At 36.0% G+C, this 15,054-nt stretch overlaps 1 protein-coding gene across 5 annotated transcripts in view; it reads right to left on the reverse strand.

Moving 5' to 3' along the window:
- The window catches only part of LOC131157640 (calcium-transporting ATPase 9, plasma membrane-type), a 98,481-nt gene that overhangs the window by 8,585 nt on the left and 74,842 nt on the right, over positions 1 to 15,054 (reverse strand). For all 5 annotated transcript variants that reach the window (XM_058111945.1, XM_058111943.1, XM_058111946.1 and 2 more), the window contains exons 20-27: positions 14,292 to 14,357; positions 14,109 to 14,207; positions 9,636 to 9,746; positions 9,320 to 9,487; positions 8,227 to 8,286; positions 6,832 to 6,996; positions 6,551 to 6,667; positions 5,198 to 5,296 (exon numbers count right to left, since the gene is read on the reverse strand). In XM_058111945.1, the coding sequence (XP_057967928.1) occupies positions 5,198 to 5,296; positions 6,551 to 6,667; positions 6,832 to 6,996; positions 8,227 to 8,286; positions 9,320 to 9,487; positions 9,636 to 9,746; positions 14,109 to 14,207; positions 14,292 to 14,357 (885 nt within the window). The remainder of the gene's footprint in view (positions 1 to 5,197; positions 5,297 to 6,550; positions 6,668 to 6,831; positions 6,997 to 8,226; positions 8,287 to 9,319; positions 9,488 to 9,635; positions 9,747 to 14,108; positions 14,208 to 14,291; positions 14,358 to 15,054) is intronic.

Genomic DNA, 15,054 nt, shown 5'->3' on the forward strand with positions numbered 1-15,054 from the left:
AGGTTTAAGTGTCCCAAAAATTAAATGCTAGAGGAGGTCTATGGGAGTTTTGAAACCTCAAGGGACATCCTTGAGATTTTCGAAACCTCAAAGGACGTTGTGTTTTGCCCAATTATTCTTTTTATAAAAATTTAATATAATACTTAATATTTTATATTGCCCTCAATTATTTCAATTAATTGATTATTAAGTGTCAAATGTTTTAAATGCATAATTGTTGAAAATTTTAGGATATAGATATAATTACGTACGAATTCTAAGTAGGATTTTATGTTGAAAAATGTAATTGTTCTTTTATATATTTGTTACGTGCATGTCAAGGTATGATGGTCATCCTTTTAAAATACTTATTAGGATTCCTACGTTGAATCAATCATTGACATGGGAATCTTGTGTACATTCCTCACAATCTTATAATGTGAACCAAACAAAAATATTCCCCTGAGGCAAGCGTCATATTCCAAAAATATGAGATTTTTGGGAATGTCATTCCATGAGAATATAAGGATCTGCTTTGAGTCCTTATCTTTTTGCTTTAGTGATGGACCAATTGACTAAAAGTATTCAAAAGGAGGTTCCATGGTGTATGTTGTTTGCAGATGATATTGTATTAATTGACGAAACTAGGGACGGAGTAGAGGCTGAGTTAAAATTATGGAGAGAAGCTTTGGAATCTAGAGACCTTAGGATAAGTAGAAATAAAACAGAATATATGAAATGTAATTTTAGTAATGATAGGAGGAATATTGGAGACAAAGTTAAACTTGATGATGAAGAAATAAATAGCACTTGTAGATTCGATACCTTGGATCTATTATGCAAGCTGAAGGAGAAATTGAAGATGATGTAATGCATAGAGTTAAAGCAGGTTGGGTGAAATGGATAAGTATTTCAAGTGAGCTATGTGATCGTAGAATACCTTTAAAATTGAAAGAGAAGTTTTATAGGACAGCTATAAGACCAGCTATGCTATATGAATCGGAATGTTGGGCAACGAAGAAACATAATATCCAAAAAGCAAAAGTTACCGAGATGAGAATGCTTAAATGGATGAGTGGTATAACATTAAAAGATAAATTAAGGAATGAACATATTCGTGGTAAGTTAGGTGTAGCTCCTATAGAAGATAAGATAAGGAAGGGATGACTCAGATGGTATGGACACTTGCAACGTAGGCCTTATAGTACACTTATGAGAAAGAGTAACTTAGTTACTGTGGGGGGCAGTAGAAGGAGTAGGGGTAGCCCTAAAATAACTTGAGAGGAGATATTGAGTAAGAATTTAATATCCTTGAATATATCAAAAGAAATGGTCCATGATCGCATAAATTGGCGGAAAATGATTCATATAGCCGACCCCACTTAGTGGGACTAAGGCTTAGTTTTTTTTTTATTGTTGTTGTTGTAGAATCAAAACACTCCCTAAGGGCTTTTGCCCATTCCATTAGGTGAACAAACGAAAAATACCTCAAATGCCGCATCATAAAAATAAATAATAAATGATAAATAAAAGCTAAAAAATTGCCCACATTCTCATTTTTCTCCATCTTTTCCATTCCATTAGGTCTTTCACCTCTACCTTTTCTTGCTAAAATATTCTTGCAAAATTCAAACCATTGCCTTCTCTTTCTGATGGTGGCTGTAGATGGCGGGCAGCAGCAGTGATGCATGGCCAAGGAATTGTAGCAGTGATGCATCGCTATGGAGCTCTAAGTCTTTATTCTCTCAATGGAATGTAGCAGTGATGCATCGCACTATGGAGCTGTAATTCTTTATTCTTAATAAATTCATATATGTTGTAGCAGTGATGCATCACTATGGAGCTCTAATTCTGTTTTCTCTTGATGGAATCGTAGCAGTGATCATGGTCTTAAATTTCAACGAAATTGTCGAAATTTTGTCGAAATTTCCAATTTCCGTCACCCTTGAAATCGAAATGGCAGTCGATTTCCGTCTTGCATAATTTCAGTTGAAATCTCAACGAATCATCCGAAATTTATCGAAATCTCGGAAATTTAGCGAAACTTATCGAAATTTTAACTATACAATGAAATTTTTTCGGAATTCAAATGAGAGATTTAGGAATTAAGTGAAATTTATCTTTTTATTTATTTTATCAAAACAAAAGATTATTACAAGTGCTTTTGAAATTATATGAAAAAAAAAAAACTTACAGTAACATTTTATCTAACCTTTCATGTCTAAATTAATATTGTATAATAAATAATATTTAAATGATTTATGAATTTCATTTCTATTAATTGAATATCTTTAATGTACATTATCTCACAAATATGTTTGATACACATGCTACTTTACAACTTTTCCATCTCATACAAAATATAGATCTATTTAATTTGTTATATATCAGTCCTAAAACTTATATTATTATGTTTGTTAACCATTTCTAAAGTCTCACAAAGAATTTCATGTTTTACTACTAATTTCCATTATTTTTTCAAATCGAAATCGAAATTTTTGTCAAAATTTCCGTACTTTTGGAGCTTCAAAATTTCAGTCAAAATCAAAATTTAGGACCTTGGCAGTGATGCATTGCTATGGAGCTGTAAGTTTTTACTCTTAAAAAATCCATATTTTGTTAAGGAAGAAGAAGAAGCAGCAGCAGCAGCAGCAGCAGCAAAGGGAGTGGACACTGAGCTGTTTGTGAGGCCACCAAAAGGGGTGTGGATATTGTGGCAGCATGGTTTGTGACTTTGAGAAGAAGAGTGGATGAAAGGGAAAATAGCCCACTCCTTGTGCTGGTATCTGTGGGAAGACTGTCTAGTGCATGGGTTCAGTGTGCATGTAGTGTCGCAGCCATGGAGAATAAGAAGAGGAAGACGAGGGGGATGGGGGGTTTGATTGGTTCTGGAGTCCCCTGTGGGTATGGAAACAGGTGTGTGCAGGTGCAATTGCAATGCCAAGAAAAAAAGAAAGAAAGAAAATGAAACAAAGGGAGGAAGAAAAAAAAATGAAAATCTTTTAATGATGTGGAATTTTAAATGACCTGAAAAAATAGGCAAATATTGCAATCGTTCACATGGTGAGGCTAGAGAGAAATGCATTGATTGTAATAGTAATAAACTTTAGCTCATCAAATAGGGAAATAAAAAATTTAGTCACAAAAGTAGAAAATGGAAACCTTAGTGCCTCCTGGTGTACTTTACTCAATACATAAATGACTTTTCACTTGGTATTTTTTTTGGAAAAACCACCATTTGCTTGGTTAATGCATATGGAATGTATTCAGAGGCACGCCACACAAGGGGCTCACAAGTCATAGTATAAGGCATAGACCTCCAGGCACTTTCCTTAGCCTAGCCCAAAAGCTACCCAAGAAGACCTTTCCTTAGCCTAGCCCAAAAGCTACCCAAGAAGACCTTGTATAATCTTATATTTCCCTTCTATTTGGCCTCAAAGAAAAACTGCACATTGTTAGCCTTAGTGACTACATAATTATATTTAATGTGTTTTGATGATATTAACCTATTTGTAGTTTCAAGTGTAATCTATCTTTGCAGATCAAGTTAGTACAGGAACAAGTGACAAATACATGAAAATACTGGATCAAATGCAAAGATCGGACCGAGTGGACGCTCGAGCGGGAAAAATCAAAATGGACACTCACTCGGAAGAACTCAAGCACATCAAAAAAAGTCATAGTGTAACAAAGTCACAGTGTAATAGGGAGTGTTTGAGGTAGGAACTTTTGTAACTCTTGCAGTATTGTTTCATACATGTTTATTGAGCAAAAGTTGAGCAAATTGCATATGCATAATAGGATAGAAGAGTATAAAGGATATCACCAAATCATAAGTTCAGTACTTATGAGTTTTCAAAGTCAAAACAAGAGTTTTATAAAAATATCCTTTACTCAAATGTATTCTTATATGGGACAAGTTTTAAAATCATATTAGTGTTATAATCTTTTAAAAAACTTGGTCCTAGTTGGGTTTAAAACCTCAGTTATGCACCTCTCAAATTTCTTGAACACCCTTCAGTATTTGGAGCATAACTTTTGCAAGAAGACTCCAAAAAGGGCGATCTTGATATCTACAAAAAGCTGAAAAAAAATCTCACCACTTACGTGTTGAATATTTTCGCTGATTTGGGTAATCAGTCGACAGTTTGGGGCAAATAGTCGACGGTTTTGGGCAGAATGTGGCCCAGTTGAAACAGTTGACTGATTAGGGTAATTAGTCGACTAATTGGAGTAAACAGTCGACTAATTGGGTTAAACAATCCACGGTTTGTGTCGGGATTCAAGCCCCAATGGCTAGTTTTCAAAGTATAATATTATTTTACAAGTCCAACGACCATAAAACACCTAGTAACCCATTTTGCCTCTAAATACAAGTCCAAAGACTTGTTTAAACATTGATTTTAGTCATTAAACATTATTCCCAAGCACACTTCGTTTTAGTTCATTATCTTTGTGCTCAATATCTCTCTTGCTCTTTATTCTAGCTGTGAATCATTACTTGGAGAGATTTGTGTGAGGTTTGATTGTATTTATTATCAGCTCATTCAAGGAGCATTGTTGTTGTAAATCATTTTCATCCTTAAGTTGTAAACGGGTTCTTGGTGAACCAAAGTGTGAGGGTTCTTGGTGAACCGAATTGCAAGGATTCTTGGTGAAACTTGCGGCTCTTGGTGAGTGAAAGAGATTGGTTCCTGTGTGAAGGCTCTTGGTGAACTTTGCGACTCTTGGTGAGTGATAGGGATTTGTTCTCTTGTTGTGTAAAGGCTTCTCCGCCGGTGAAGGAGGTTGATAGTGGATTGGGAATCCTTGAGTGTGTCTCAAGGCGTAGACGTAGGCAAGGGGCTGAACCACGTTAATATCGTTTGTCAAGCTTCTCTTCCCTATACTCTTTAATTTACGTCTTGCGCATGATTTATGTTCTTTATATTGTGATATAATTGCTTGTATCTTGTCAAGAATTATTATTTTGTTGAGGAAAGCCTAAATGCGCAAAAGAGCCTATTCACCTCCCCCCACCTCTAGACTCGACTCTAGGGCCAACAATGCACATGATAGAAACAAGAAGACTACTTCGACAAGTGATGGAAGCCTAAAAAATAATCGTCTAAAAGTTGCAAGAGACAACAGTTTCCTCATCCTTAAAATAATAGAGTAGGACGTGACAAAATTAAAGGTTCACAATCTTCATATACTAAAAATATATGCTTACACTAACCTTTACAACTGACGCAAAATTATCATCCAAGATGATGATATCTGAGCTCTCTTTCGCAACTTCGGTTCCTTGAATGCCCATTGAAAGACCTATATCTGCCTAAAAGACAATAAGTAAAAATTAGATCAAATAGGCCAAGAGAACATGAGTGCTCTGCAGTTGATTAGTGTATTTGAGCTTGCAGAAGGTAGATAAAAAGGTCCAGGACGAATCAGCAATATAACAATCAAGTTTACAAAACACAAGATCCAGCCAAGTGTTTGGTCCTATTCAATGCAGAAGCCACTTTGCTAAACAGGCAGGATAATTTTCTGCCATGTTTAGATATGGGAAGCATGCAACAATATATATATTATAAATATTACCAAAGGCCAGGATAGCTACCCTTTGGCATCTAACTGTGTCCAAACATGTTCAGTAACTTCTGCATGCAGACATTTGCATTTGAATTCATGCATGAATAATTCAATCTCATTATGAAACCCATTAAATGATCAAAAGCCTTATCTATTATGCACTCTTATTGTTAGAACGAGTAGATAGAACCCTGATTTTATTATTGCATCAGTATGGATTCATGCAGTCACATCATAAGCATCAACTTCCAGGTGGATAACATCGCATTGCCTGACAAATGACAAGCCAATGAAACACCTAACATACAAGTGTTTCTCGACCAGTCACTTTGGTTACAATCCAAATCCAATTGCCCAAGATAGCAGACAGGGATAAAGAAGTCGCAGAGGCCTGGCCAAGCAGTGCAAGAGCCAAACCAACTATTGTTGGGCAAGCATATCTGTGAATGGCATGCGTCTTACAATACATGCACATAGCACATGTAAATCTAGATGCATCCTCCATGTGTTTGTGATAAAAAAACCATTGACCAAGAGAGAGTGGCAGGAGCAGAGCTTTTAAACAGCCATTTTCATTGAAACTTAAAAAAAAGTTCTTTCTACACTTTTCCCTAGTAAAGTTTTTGCATGTAAACCTGTGCATTGATTGCTTCACTGCATGATGTATCCCATTCACAAATAGAGGCCTCCACACAATTATTTAAGTATTTATAGCATACTGACTCCAAATGACAAATTTTTTATTGGTTTATTGCTTATAATGAAGCAAACACCTTTACGACTTTCAGTCGCGCATTTTTACACAGAAACACATGCACACGGCACTGTAACCATGTCTGGAGGTAAATTGTGGAGCCCAGGAACCCATATCCATGCAAACAAATAATAGATTGCAGGGAAGTGCTTTCCCAAACACTCAGATATCTATACCACATATAACATCCACGCATTCCTGTTTGATAATGCCAAAGTAGAAGAGGTAGATTTATTGTCAAACCTCATGCAAAGCAGGAGCATCATTAGTGCCATCTCCCGTTACAGCAACAACATCCCCTCCTTTGCGTAGTGTTTGCACTAGTAAAAGCTTGTCACTAGGAGAAGACCTACCCATCACCTATAAGTCATGATGCATTTAGTAACTATTATACCACTCCAACACATGCAGTATATTAACAATATAACATGAAACCATTATTAAGATCAAACAGACATGATCTTCATTGTAATCTGCAGTTTTCACATATCATTAGTACAAATTGCATGCTGTTCAAAACATACCAAAAGATTTTTGGCAACCCGCTCTCTTTCCGTCTCAGATAATGCACGAAACTCCCTTCCTTCAAGGATAATAGATTCAGTACCGTTTGCATCTGAATCAAGTATTCCACATTCCAAAGCAATTGCTTTCGCTGTTTGAAGATTGTCTCCAGTGACCATGCGTACCTACAGTTTCCACAATTTTATGGCACCCATTGGTCATTATTATCAAATAATTTGAATCGAGACTAAAAAACATACCCCAAAAAAATTAAACTATAAAATAAAAAATCAGAGAAGAATACATTATCACATTGACCATGCAACATGATCATTTGTATTCTTAGAATGGAAAACATAAAATAAAATACTTAAAAAGCCATCTCTATGGAGTCAATTGGTCGTCATAGATGTATATTATCTTAAAGTCAGCTCATTTCACAAAAAAAATATTCCCACTGTAAAACTGTGAGCAAAAGGAGCTGTCCAATAGACAAGCAAATTGATGACAGGCTCAATTTAGAACGTTTCTACAGAGCAACAAATCAGAATCAGCTTAATAACAAGTTACACAACTTAGAGATCAAACTAGAGGTAAAATCCCATCCTTTCTGAGGCTATGAGTCAGGAGTATAAAACCCAAAGCACGCATAAGCTACAGAAAAATTCGTTTGGTCAGACATCAGACATAGGCAGGAAAATGGGGACCTCCAACCCAATCAATGCATAAGCCACAAATACTATCAACTCTGTAATGCCCAAAAAAGGGAACCTTAAGCACTCAAATAAGACAAATTCTGTGACCAAGAAATATCCTCAGCTCCTCACTCAGAAAATCTTTTCCATTCTTGGGTTATGTATTAAAAGATAGAAACAAAATGCTGTTTTAAATTTTGTTATGTTATGTTATTTCCCAAAATATAAGTTCTGTTTTAGTCATCTCTGTTGGCAACCCTCTATTCAGAGTGAAAGTTGTGAAAAAAAAACAAGACCATAAACTTCACTGTGCATGTGGGAACAATATTGCATGTGTCATAAAGGAAGGAATGTAAACACCAAAAGCCATGAAATGCATACCAGAGATATTCCACCATTTGTTCTTGACAGAATAGAGGGAGAATGCAAAAAAGCACTACCTCCTGTTCAACATTACTATAAAGGAGTTTCCATGAAGTCCAGGCATATTGAGTCAAATCAGAAAGTTCCATTTGATGATTCAGGAAGATGACATCCAAAATTTTATTAAATTCAAAAAACAGTTAAGGCAAGAAAGAGTCTAATAATTGCTCCTGGAGGACTCTAAAACATCACTACTTTCTGAAGCTAATGTTTCACCTGACCTGTCCAGCAAGAAGTAAAGACAATATATACAGATAACAGGCATGAATAGCTGTTTGCCCAAAAAAAGAGGACTACCTTAACACCAGCTTCCTTGCAAAGTTCCACTGCGTCTTTGACACCATCACGGCAAGGATCCTGCACGTGAAAACAAGGACTAAAATAAGGTTGTTGTAACAAGATATAAATAAAATTGCCACACAGCATGTGGCTGACAATATAAAAGATTAGCTTAAGAGCATACTAGTCCTTCACAGCTTGGGAAAAAAATAGCACAAAAAAGGAGTAGCTAAAAGGCTAAACCTACATACTATATCATTGTTGATACAAGATCATGGCAGAGCTATCAAAACACAGAAATACAGGAGTAAGAATAATAATATCAGAAACACAGACAGACCAAACTGTCTAGCTACGCGAAGCTTCCCAAATGATGCAATAAAATAAAATGCACACAGCAACTTGGCAACTTATAATTTCAAAATAATAATAATTACAATGAGTACAGTACGCGAAATAAAGTTCCATTTAGTCAATTATCATAATTTCATAAAAATTAAAATCCATACAAAAATAAAAGCTGACAGCATTTTTTCTAGTAAGTATTACAGCAATGCTTGTTGCACCAAGTGTATTACATTACTCCCAGTATTGGAAAGGATAGTATGCCTATCATATAAAACTTTCTTAACGCCACTTAATAAGTACATCTTCAACACAGGAAAAAAATAAAATTAAATAAAATAGAACAATCACTAATGGTGGAGCAGCAGAAGGGAAATGGAAGGGATCAGGGTGTTTAGTTAAGGAGTAATTGCCCCTCACACTCTAGCCAGTCTTCCCCCAACATCTCTGCCCCCTAAGCTCCTTCTGGAATTCAAGAGAAACCTAGCTAGCCTAGGCTGCCTAGCATACACGTGCCAGAGCATTATGCTTATAGACAAAGAATGAAATCATGAAACGTTGAGCTGTATGTGGAACAAGTATGTGGACAAACTCTGATCTTAATTGTGCTTCTGATGTTTTCGAAATTAATTAATCCAGTACAATGTAGCTCAACTAAGCCCTAGCCCTGAGTTTAGATGCTAAAAATTGCAACTCATTCTCATTCTCAAGAAAGTAAGGGATTAAAAAGGTTCAAAACTAGTAACTCTTGGTTTATGATATCTACCTTTATACCAACAATTGCGAGCAAAACAAGGTCATCCTCAGGTAAAACCCACTGCGCTAGCTGCTCTTCATCAGTGGGAATTTTATCAATGTCACATTTCCGGTATGCAAAGGCTACACACCGCAAACTTCTTGCAGCCATATCATCAATGGCATCTTTAAAAAATACCTGCCAGAATAGTTCTAAAATATTATAATGAAAAGTAATTATAAGCTCAACTCTAGCAGTAAAACATGCCTTCCAAAATAGTTCTAAAATATTATAATCAAGAGTAATTATAAGCTCAGATCTAACTCTAAAATCTCATGATGTTGACCTTATCATCATCAAAGGCTTGCTGGCAACCATTTAAGTCAAGATATCCCGTACACGAGGCAAGAACCATTTCAGCTGCCCCTTTCAAATGGATATGAACTTGAGCATCACTCTGTTATAAACATACAATCAGAAGCACTTATAAGAATACCTTAAGAAAAGAAAAAAAAAACTATCAGATTTTTGGTGCCTCTGCCAATATAAAAAGCAGATAACAGAGACAAGTCCAGGAAAAATGGAAAAGCAGGAGAGAGCATGCTGCAGTTCAGAGTACCAAGTACAACAGTCCATCCCATCGTAAACATAAACTCAATCAAGAAGCTTCACAGACATTCAATGTTAGTGGCCTAGACTATGAACTCAACTTCAAGCTTCTACAGGCTTGCATAATAACGCCACTTCTAAGGTTAAAAATGTTTAAGGAGAAAATAAAGTTATGATGACACATCTATCACTAATAAATTAATAATTCATATATAAAATACTTCATCTTCACAACTCAACAGCATCTAATCTAAAATAAAAATGTGACGGATGATTTCAAATTAGAATACAACTTTTTCATTCCTTAAGAGAATATAAAAAATTCAAAAGCAAAATGCAAGAGAAAATAGAAGAAAAAACAATTGCATACCTACATCTAAAAGTCTGTATAAGTCCACTTAAACTCTATTGGACAATTGAAAAGAGCCCATTGTACTTCCATATTATTAAGATGCTAACAGGAAAAATTATTTTTATCTTGTCAATGAATATCACCATTTTAAGATCTCTTTGCATTTCATAACACTAGTTAATATAAGAATATTTTAAACTACACTCAGTCAACAAATTCCTATTCCATTTTCTGATTATTGTCATAGCTCTATGCCATGTATTACAATCATGACTCAGGTATTAAAAATTCAACAGGAATTCAAGTGAACCCGTGACACCCAAACTAAAATATGCTAAAAATCAACATGAAGCAATTTGCTACCATAATCTTATCCAGGCCAAAACATAGGAGTGCAGTACATCATCATATCCCACTTTGTAGCGAGTCCAGTAATAAACTCATCATACCATGGGATGGGACAGTTAGATTTGTGGCAGCTATCATGTGTGTGGTAAAAGAACACTATTTTCAGGTGAGTTTGGGATGGACAGTGAGTTCGTGGTGGACCATTCGAAGTTAATTAAGTGCACATATTTATGTGTCCTCATTGGTTGGGTTTCCTAATATGGAGTGGTCCAATTCTCATAAACCAGCCTCTATCTCTCCTCTCTTCATCTGACCATGCAAGTGCTCAAACTTCAAATAACAGCCATAAAAATGAATGGTTACAATTACTTGGATGGAGCAAAGGCCTTCAAATTGCTAATGGAGCAGGGAATAAATTGAAGCTTGCTGCTCTGGGGGTTCCCTAAAGTGAAAGTGCCTTGGATCCTTCTTTTAGCAAGTTACTGACTGTCGGTTGGGTATATGCGATTAAGTGCATTCCTGATGGTAGCGTCAAGAGGTTTAAGGCTCGAATGGCTACTAAGGCTGAGTTTGCATATGTTGATGAGAGATTTTCTCTATATAGAGGTGGGGGAGGAAGAAGGATCATTTAAAAAACTGGAACATGGTGAAGAAACCTAAATCTTAAGGAGATCTGGGGGTAGGCCATATGGAATCTAGTGTTTTATGAACATCTCTTTTGTGGGGAAGTGGTTGAGGTGCTTTCCTTTTAGGGTTTGAATCTCTTAAAGAGTAAATATGTGATCCATGGGCAAGGGCAAGATTTTAAAGTGTGTGCATATTGGGGGTTGGGGCACAGGGAGGAGGGGGGAGTATTGCTCATTCTCGTCCTTGGAAATGTTAAGTCAAATTTACCATACTCTCCTTTCTTTGATTCGGTACAGGGTGGGAGATGGTTCTAGTGTTCAAGTTGGGGAGGATGTAAGTCTAGAGGAAGGTCCTTTTGTGATGTTTTTCCTCATTTACACAATCTTTCCTATATTCATGGTGCTCCTGTTTTACATTTAGTCAAAATGCAATTAATCGCTAGTGAAAACTTTGCTTCTTTTTTTTTTCACTAAAGGGATGATAGGGAAGTGGATGACTCCAGTTCCTTCAGTTGAATTCTTGATTCTTATCAATTTCATATTTCTTGGGATAAGAGAATTTGGTGTTTTGATAGTTCTGACATTTTCTCTTGTAAATCCTTTTATTCTTACCTTGTTCATTCCCCAACTAATCATTTTTTCCTCTTGAATAATTTTATTTGGAAGGCCAAGCTCCCTTTTAAGGTTAATACTTGTTTTAGTGCATGATATTGAATAAGATAGATACTAATAACTATTTGCACAGGATGCCTAAGCCTAATAATGCTTTATCACCTGATCTTCGTGTGTTGTGCAAGCAGAATTATGAGAAATCTGCACATCTTTTCAGCATTGTTCTTTTACTTTGAGATTGTGGAATTATTTTTTTCATGTTGAGGAAGAATGTTGGATCAGTCCAAGCACTTCAGAACTGCTGTTTCTTATTATATTTAAAGCTTTTGGCAGATGGAAAGATGCTAGAATGTTATGGAGCTGAGCTTATCAGCCATGGTGTGGTGCATTTGGGTAGAGAGAAATTCCAGAATTTTTCGAGGTAAAACCTCTCAGGGTGTTTTCTTTGGGAGAGGGTGGTCTTTTATGCCTCTCTATGGGTGTCGGTACTTGGTAGCGACTGGCAATCTTTGTTACACCAATCATGTTATGAATTTTGATGTGGCCATTTGTACTTTCATTTTTTTCTTTGACGCATGGAATTCTGGTTCTCTGCTTTGTATATTATTTCTTCCAATAATAGAATGAACTTATCAACAAAAAAAAATCTGCAAGAACATATTCTGACTAGTTTAGTATTGTGCTATTTCAAACTAGGCGAACAATTGTTGATCACTCAATTTTTGCTTGTCATAGGGAAAGCAGTGTTCTGATCCTTTTTGTACATGTTGTCAACATTGTTATTACAATTTACAGGCAGTGACCATGATGGTATTTCAGAACTGGAGTTATTTGAGCCAATGTTTGCATGACAAGGATATTGGAATACCTCAGCAGTTTGGGTACTGAAATGGTCAGATCAAAGAGATGTCAACAACTAGCATGAAGAAACTGGATTTGTAGATTCTAAGCATGTAGACATTCCCATGACTTGTTTTGGAAAAGATGATGATCATTTGTTTTACAAGCCTAGGAAACAAATAAGGTTGACTGGAGAGCCCATTTATTTGACCGTAAACCAACTAAATGTTATGTTTGCAGCAGTAATCGTCAACCAATCCTTCCAAAATCCAAGACAAGAACATTTGGAAGCAGTGTTGCACATTTTAAACAACTCCAGGAAGCTCCTGATAAAGGATTGTTGTTTAAAATATTTTCCATGGATAGGTAGGATTGTCTGATGTAGACTGAGCCAATCATCCTGTGGACTGAATCAATGTCTGGAGATTCCACAACTGTTTGAAACAGTGTAGTCACTTGGAAGAGTAAGAAGCAAAATGTGGTGGCAAGATAAAGTGCTGAGGGCTGGGCCAGTGTACCATACAGTGCTATTGGTTCATATAGCATGAAAATTGTGTGGATAAGTCCCTTCTAGAATGATTGGAATTCTCCGGTGAAAAACCCATATGGATGTTCAAACATCAAGCAGCCACGCCTCTTGCATTAAATCCTGTTCTTCGTAAGCATATGCAGATGAAACACAGTACTCCGTTGCTTTGTTAGAAATTTACTGACAAGAAAATGGTTTTTAGTTATTACAGTGTATTTTAAGTTGAGAGATCAGAACATATCTTCATAGAAGCATTAGGAAAGGGACCTTCCTGTGATCTTTGTAACAAAATCTCAGTATTGTGATTACTGATATACAAGGGCAGAAGTACACCTAATTAAGGCAACTCCAATGATTCATTCCACTCATCTATCTTTCCCTCTCTTTCCATACAAACTCTTGCAAAAACCACACTACATTCTTTTTAATTAAGAAAATAACAATTCCATTACTGAGATCATGTGGACAAAGAAAGGCATGGAACATAATGAAGGAACAACTTAAAGCCTTTGATCCAAAGAATAAGGTTGCAAGAACAAAAAGTAAACCTACGGGACAAAATAAATGATGCAAAATCACGAAGATAAATCCAAATTAGGAGAATGACAATGCCCAGTCTACAACATAGCTATTGTGAAACCAACTGAATGTCTGAATCTTCAATGTCAAAAACGATAAAGTTCGAGGGTCAACAATTGCATCATCTAAGTTACCAAGAAATTATTCAAGACAAGCTAATTTATCACAAGTTGCAAATAATTCTTAAGAAAACCACGTGCATGAAAGGCAATGTGATCATAGAGAACTAGAGTAAAAGATTCCTCACTAGATTAAACATCCACTAAACAGTGTTTCTAGATTAGCAAATTCCATGAATTTATAAATTTGAATGGAATCAATTACCCCTTTCAATGCAACACCTCCTCGCTTCTTCTCAGAGTTGAAAGGAACCACATGAAAGACTTTAGTTCCTGATCGGACAAGATCAAATTTCAGCCCCAGCTGCCATAACATTAGAAAATTCAAATTAGTAGCAGATTAAAGATATTTATGTAACAAAATTAAGCACCAGAATGTGAATCATACACTGAGCCCCCATGAAAGGATGGCCTTTTCTGTGGGAGAACCGGAAACCTCTGGTTCCCCACCATCCTGCCAAAATACAAGAACCCAGCTGAGTCATCAACAAACAAAAAATCTGCTGTTGATTGAGAACAATGATAAAAAGCCCAAGGATTATATAAAAAGAACTAATGGAAAGTGGTTATGGCAGTTCCCTTGGAAAATTAATTCCCTTTGGCACAAAATGATTAAAAGATTTGGTTTGCGAAAGAATAGTCGGGATGCTAATATTGGTACCAGAGAGATAGCCAGTAAAGTCCTAGGAAATTCATTTTCACAGATTTCAACCTTGTTCTTCACTTCTATTAAGCATAAAGTGGGAGATGGCTCGCAAATTCAATTCCTGGATGTTGTCTGGGAAGGAGATGCTTCTTTTTTAATCACTTTCCCTTGTATTTATTGTCTCTCTTTTTTGCATAATGCACTCATTCCTTCTTTCAAGATTTCAAAGGGTTCCACGAATATTTATTTTCACTAGAATCTTATCGATTGTGAGGTTGTCGAGTTCTCTTTGTTGCTCAATTTGTTGGATGCTTTTTGACCTTCATCTAGGAGGTATACTTGGGTCTGAATCTCAATAATTCTTAAGTCTTTTCATGCAAATTTTTTCTCTCATTTGATTCGCTCTTCTATTACTTTTCCATTTGTTAATCATATTTGGATAGCTAAGTATCCTTCCAAGTTCAAGGTTTTATTTGGTTGGCACTCCTTAATAGAGTTAACACCA

The sequence above is a fragment of the Malania oleifera genome, chromosome 6, assembly GCF_029873635.1.
Source record: "Malania oleifera isolate guangnan ecotype guangnan chromosome 6, ASM2987363v1, whole genome shotgun sequence".
Taxonomy (NCBI): Eukaryota; Viridiplantae; Streptophyta; class Magnoliopsida; order Santalales; family Ximeniaceae; genus Malania; species Malania oleifera.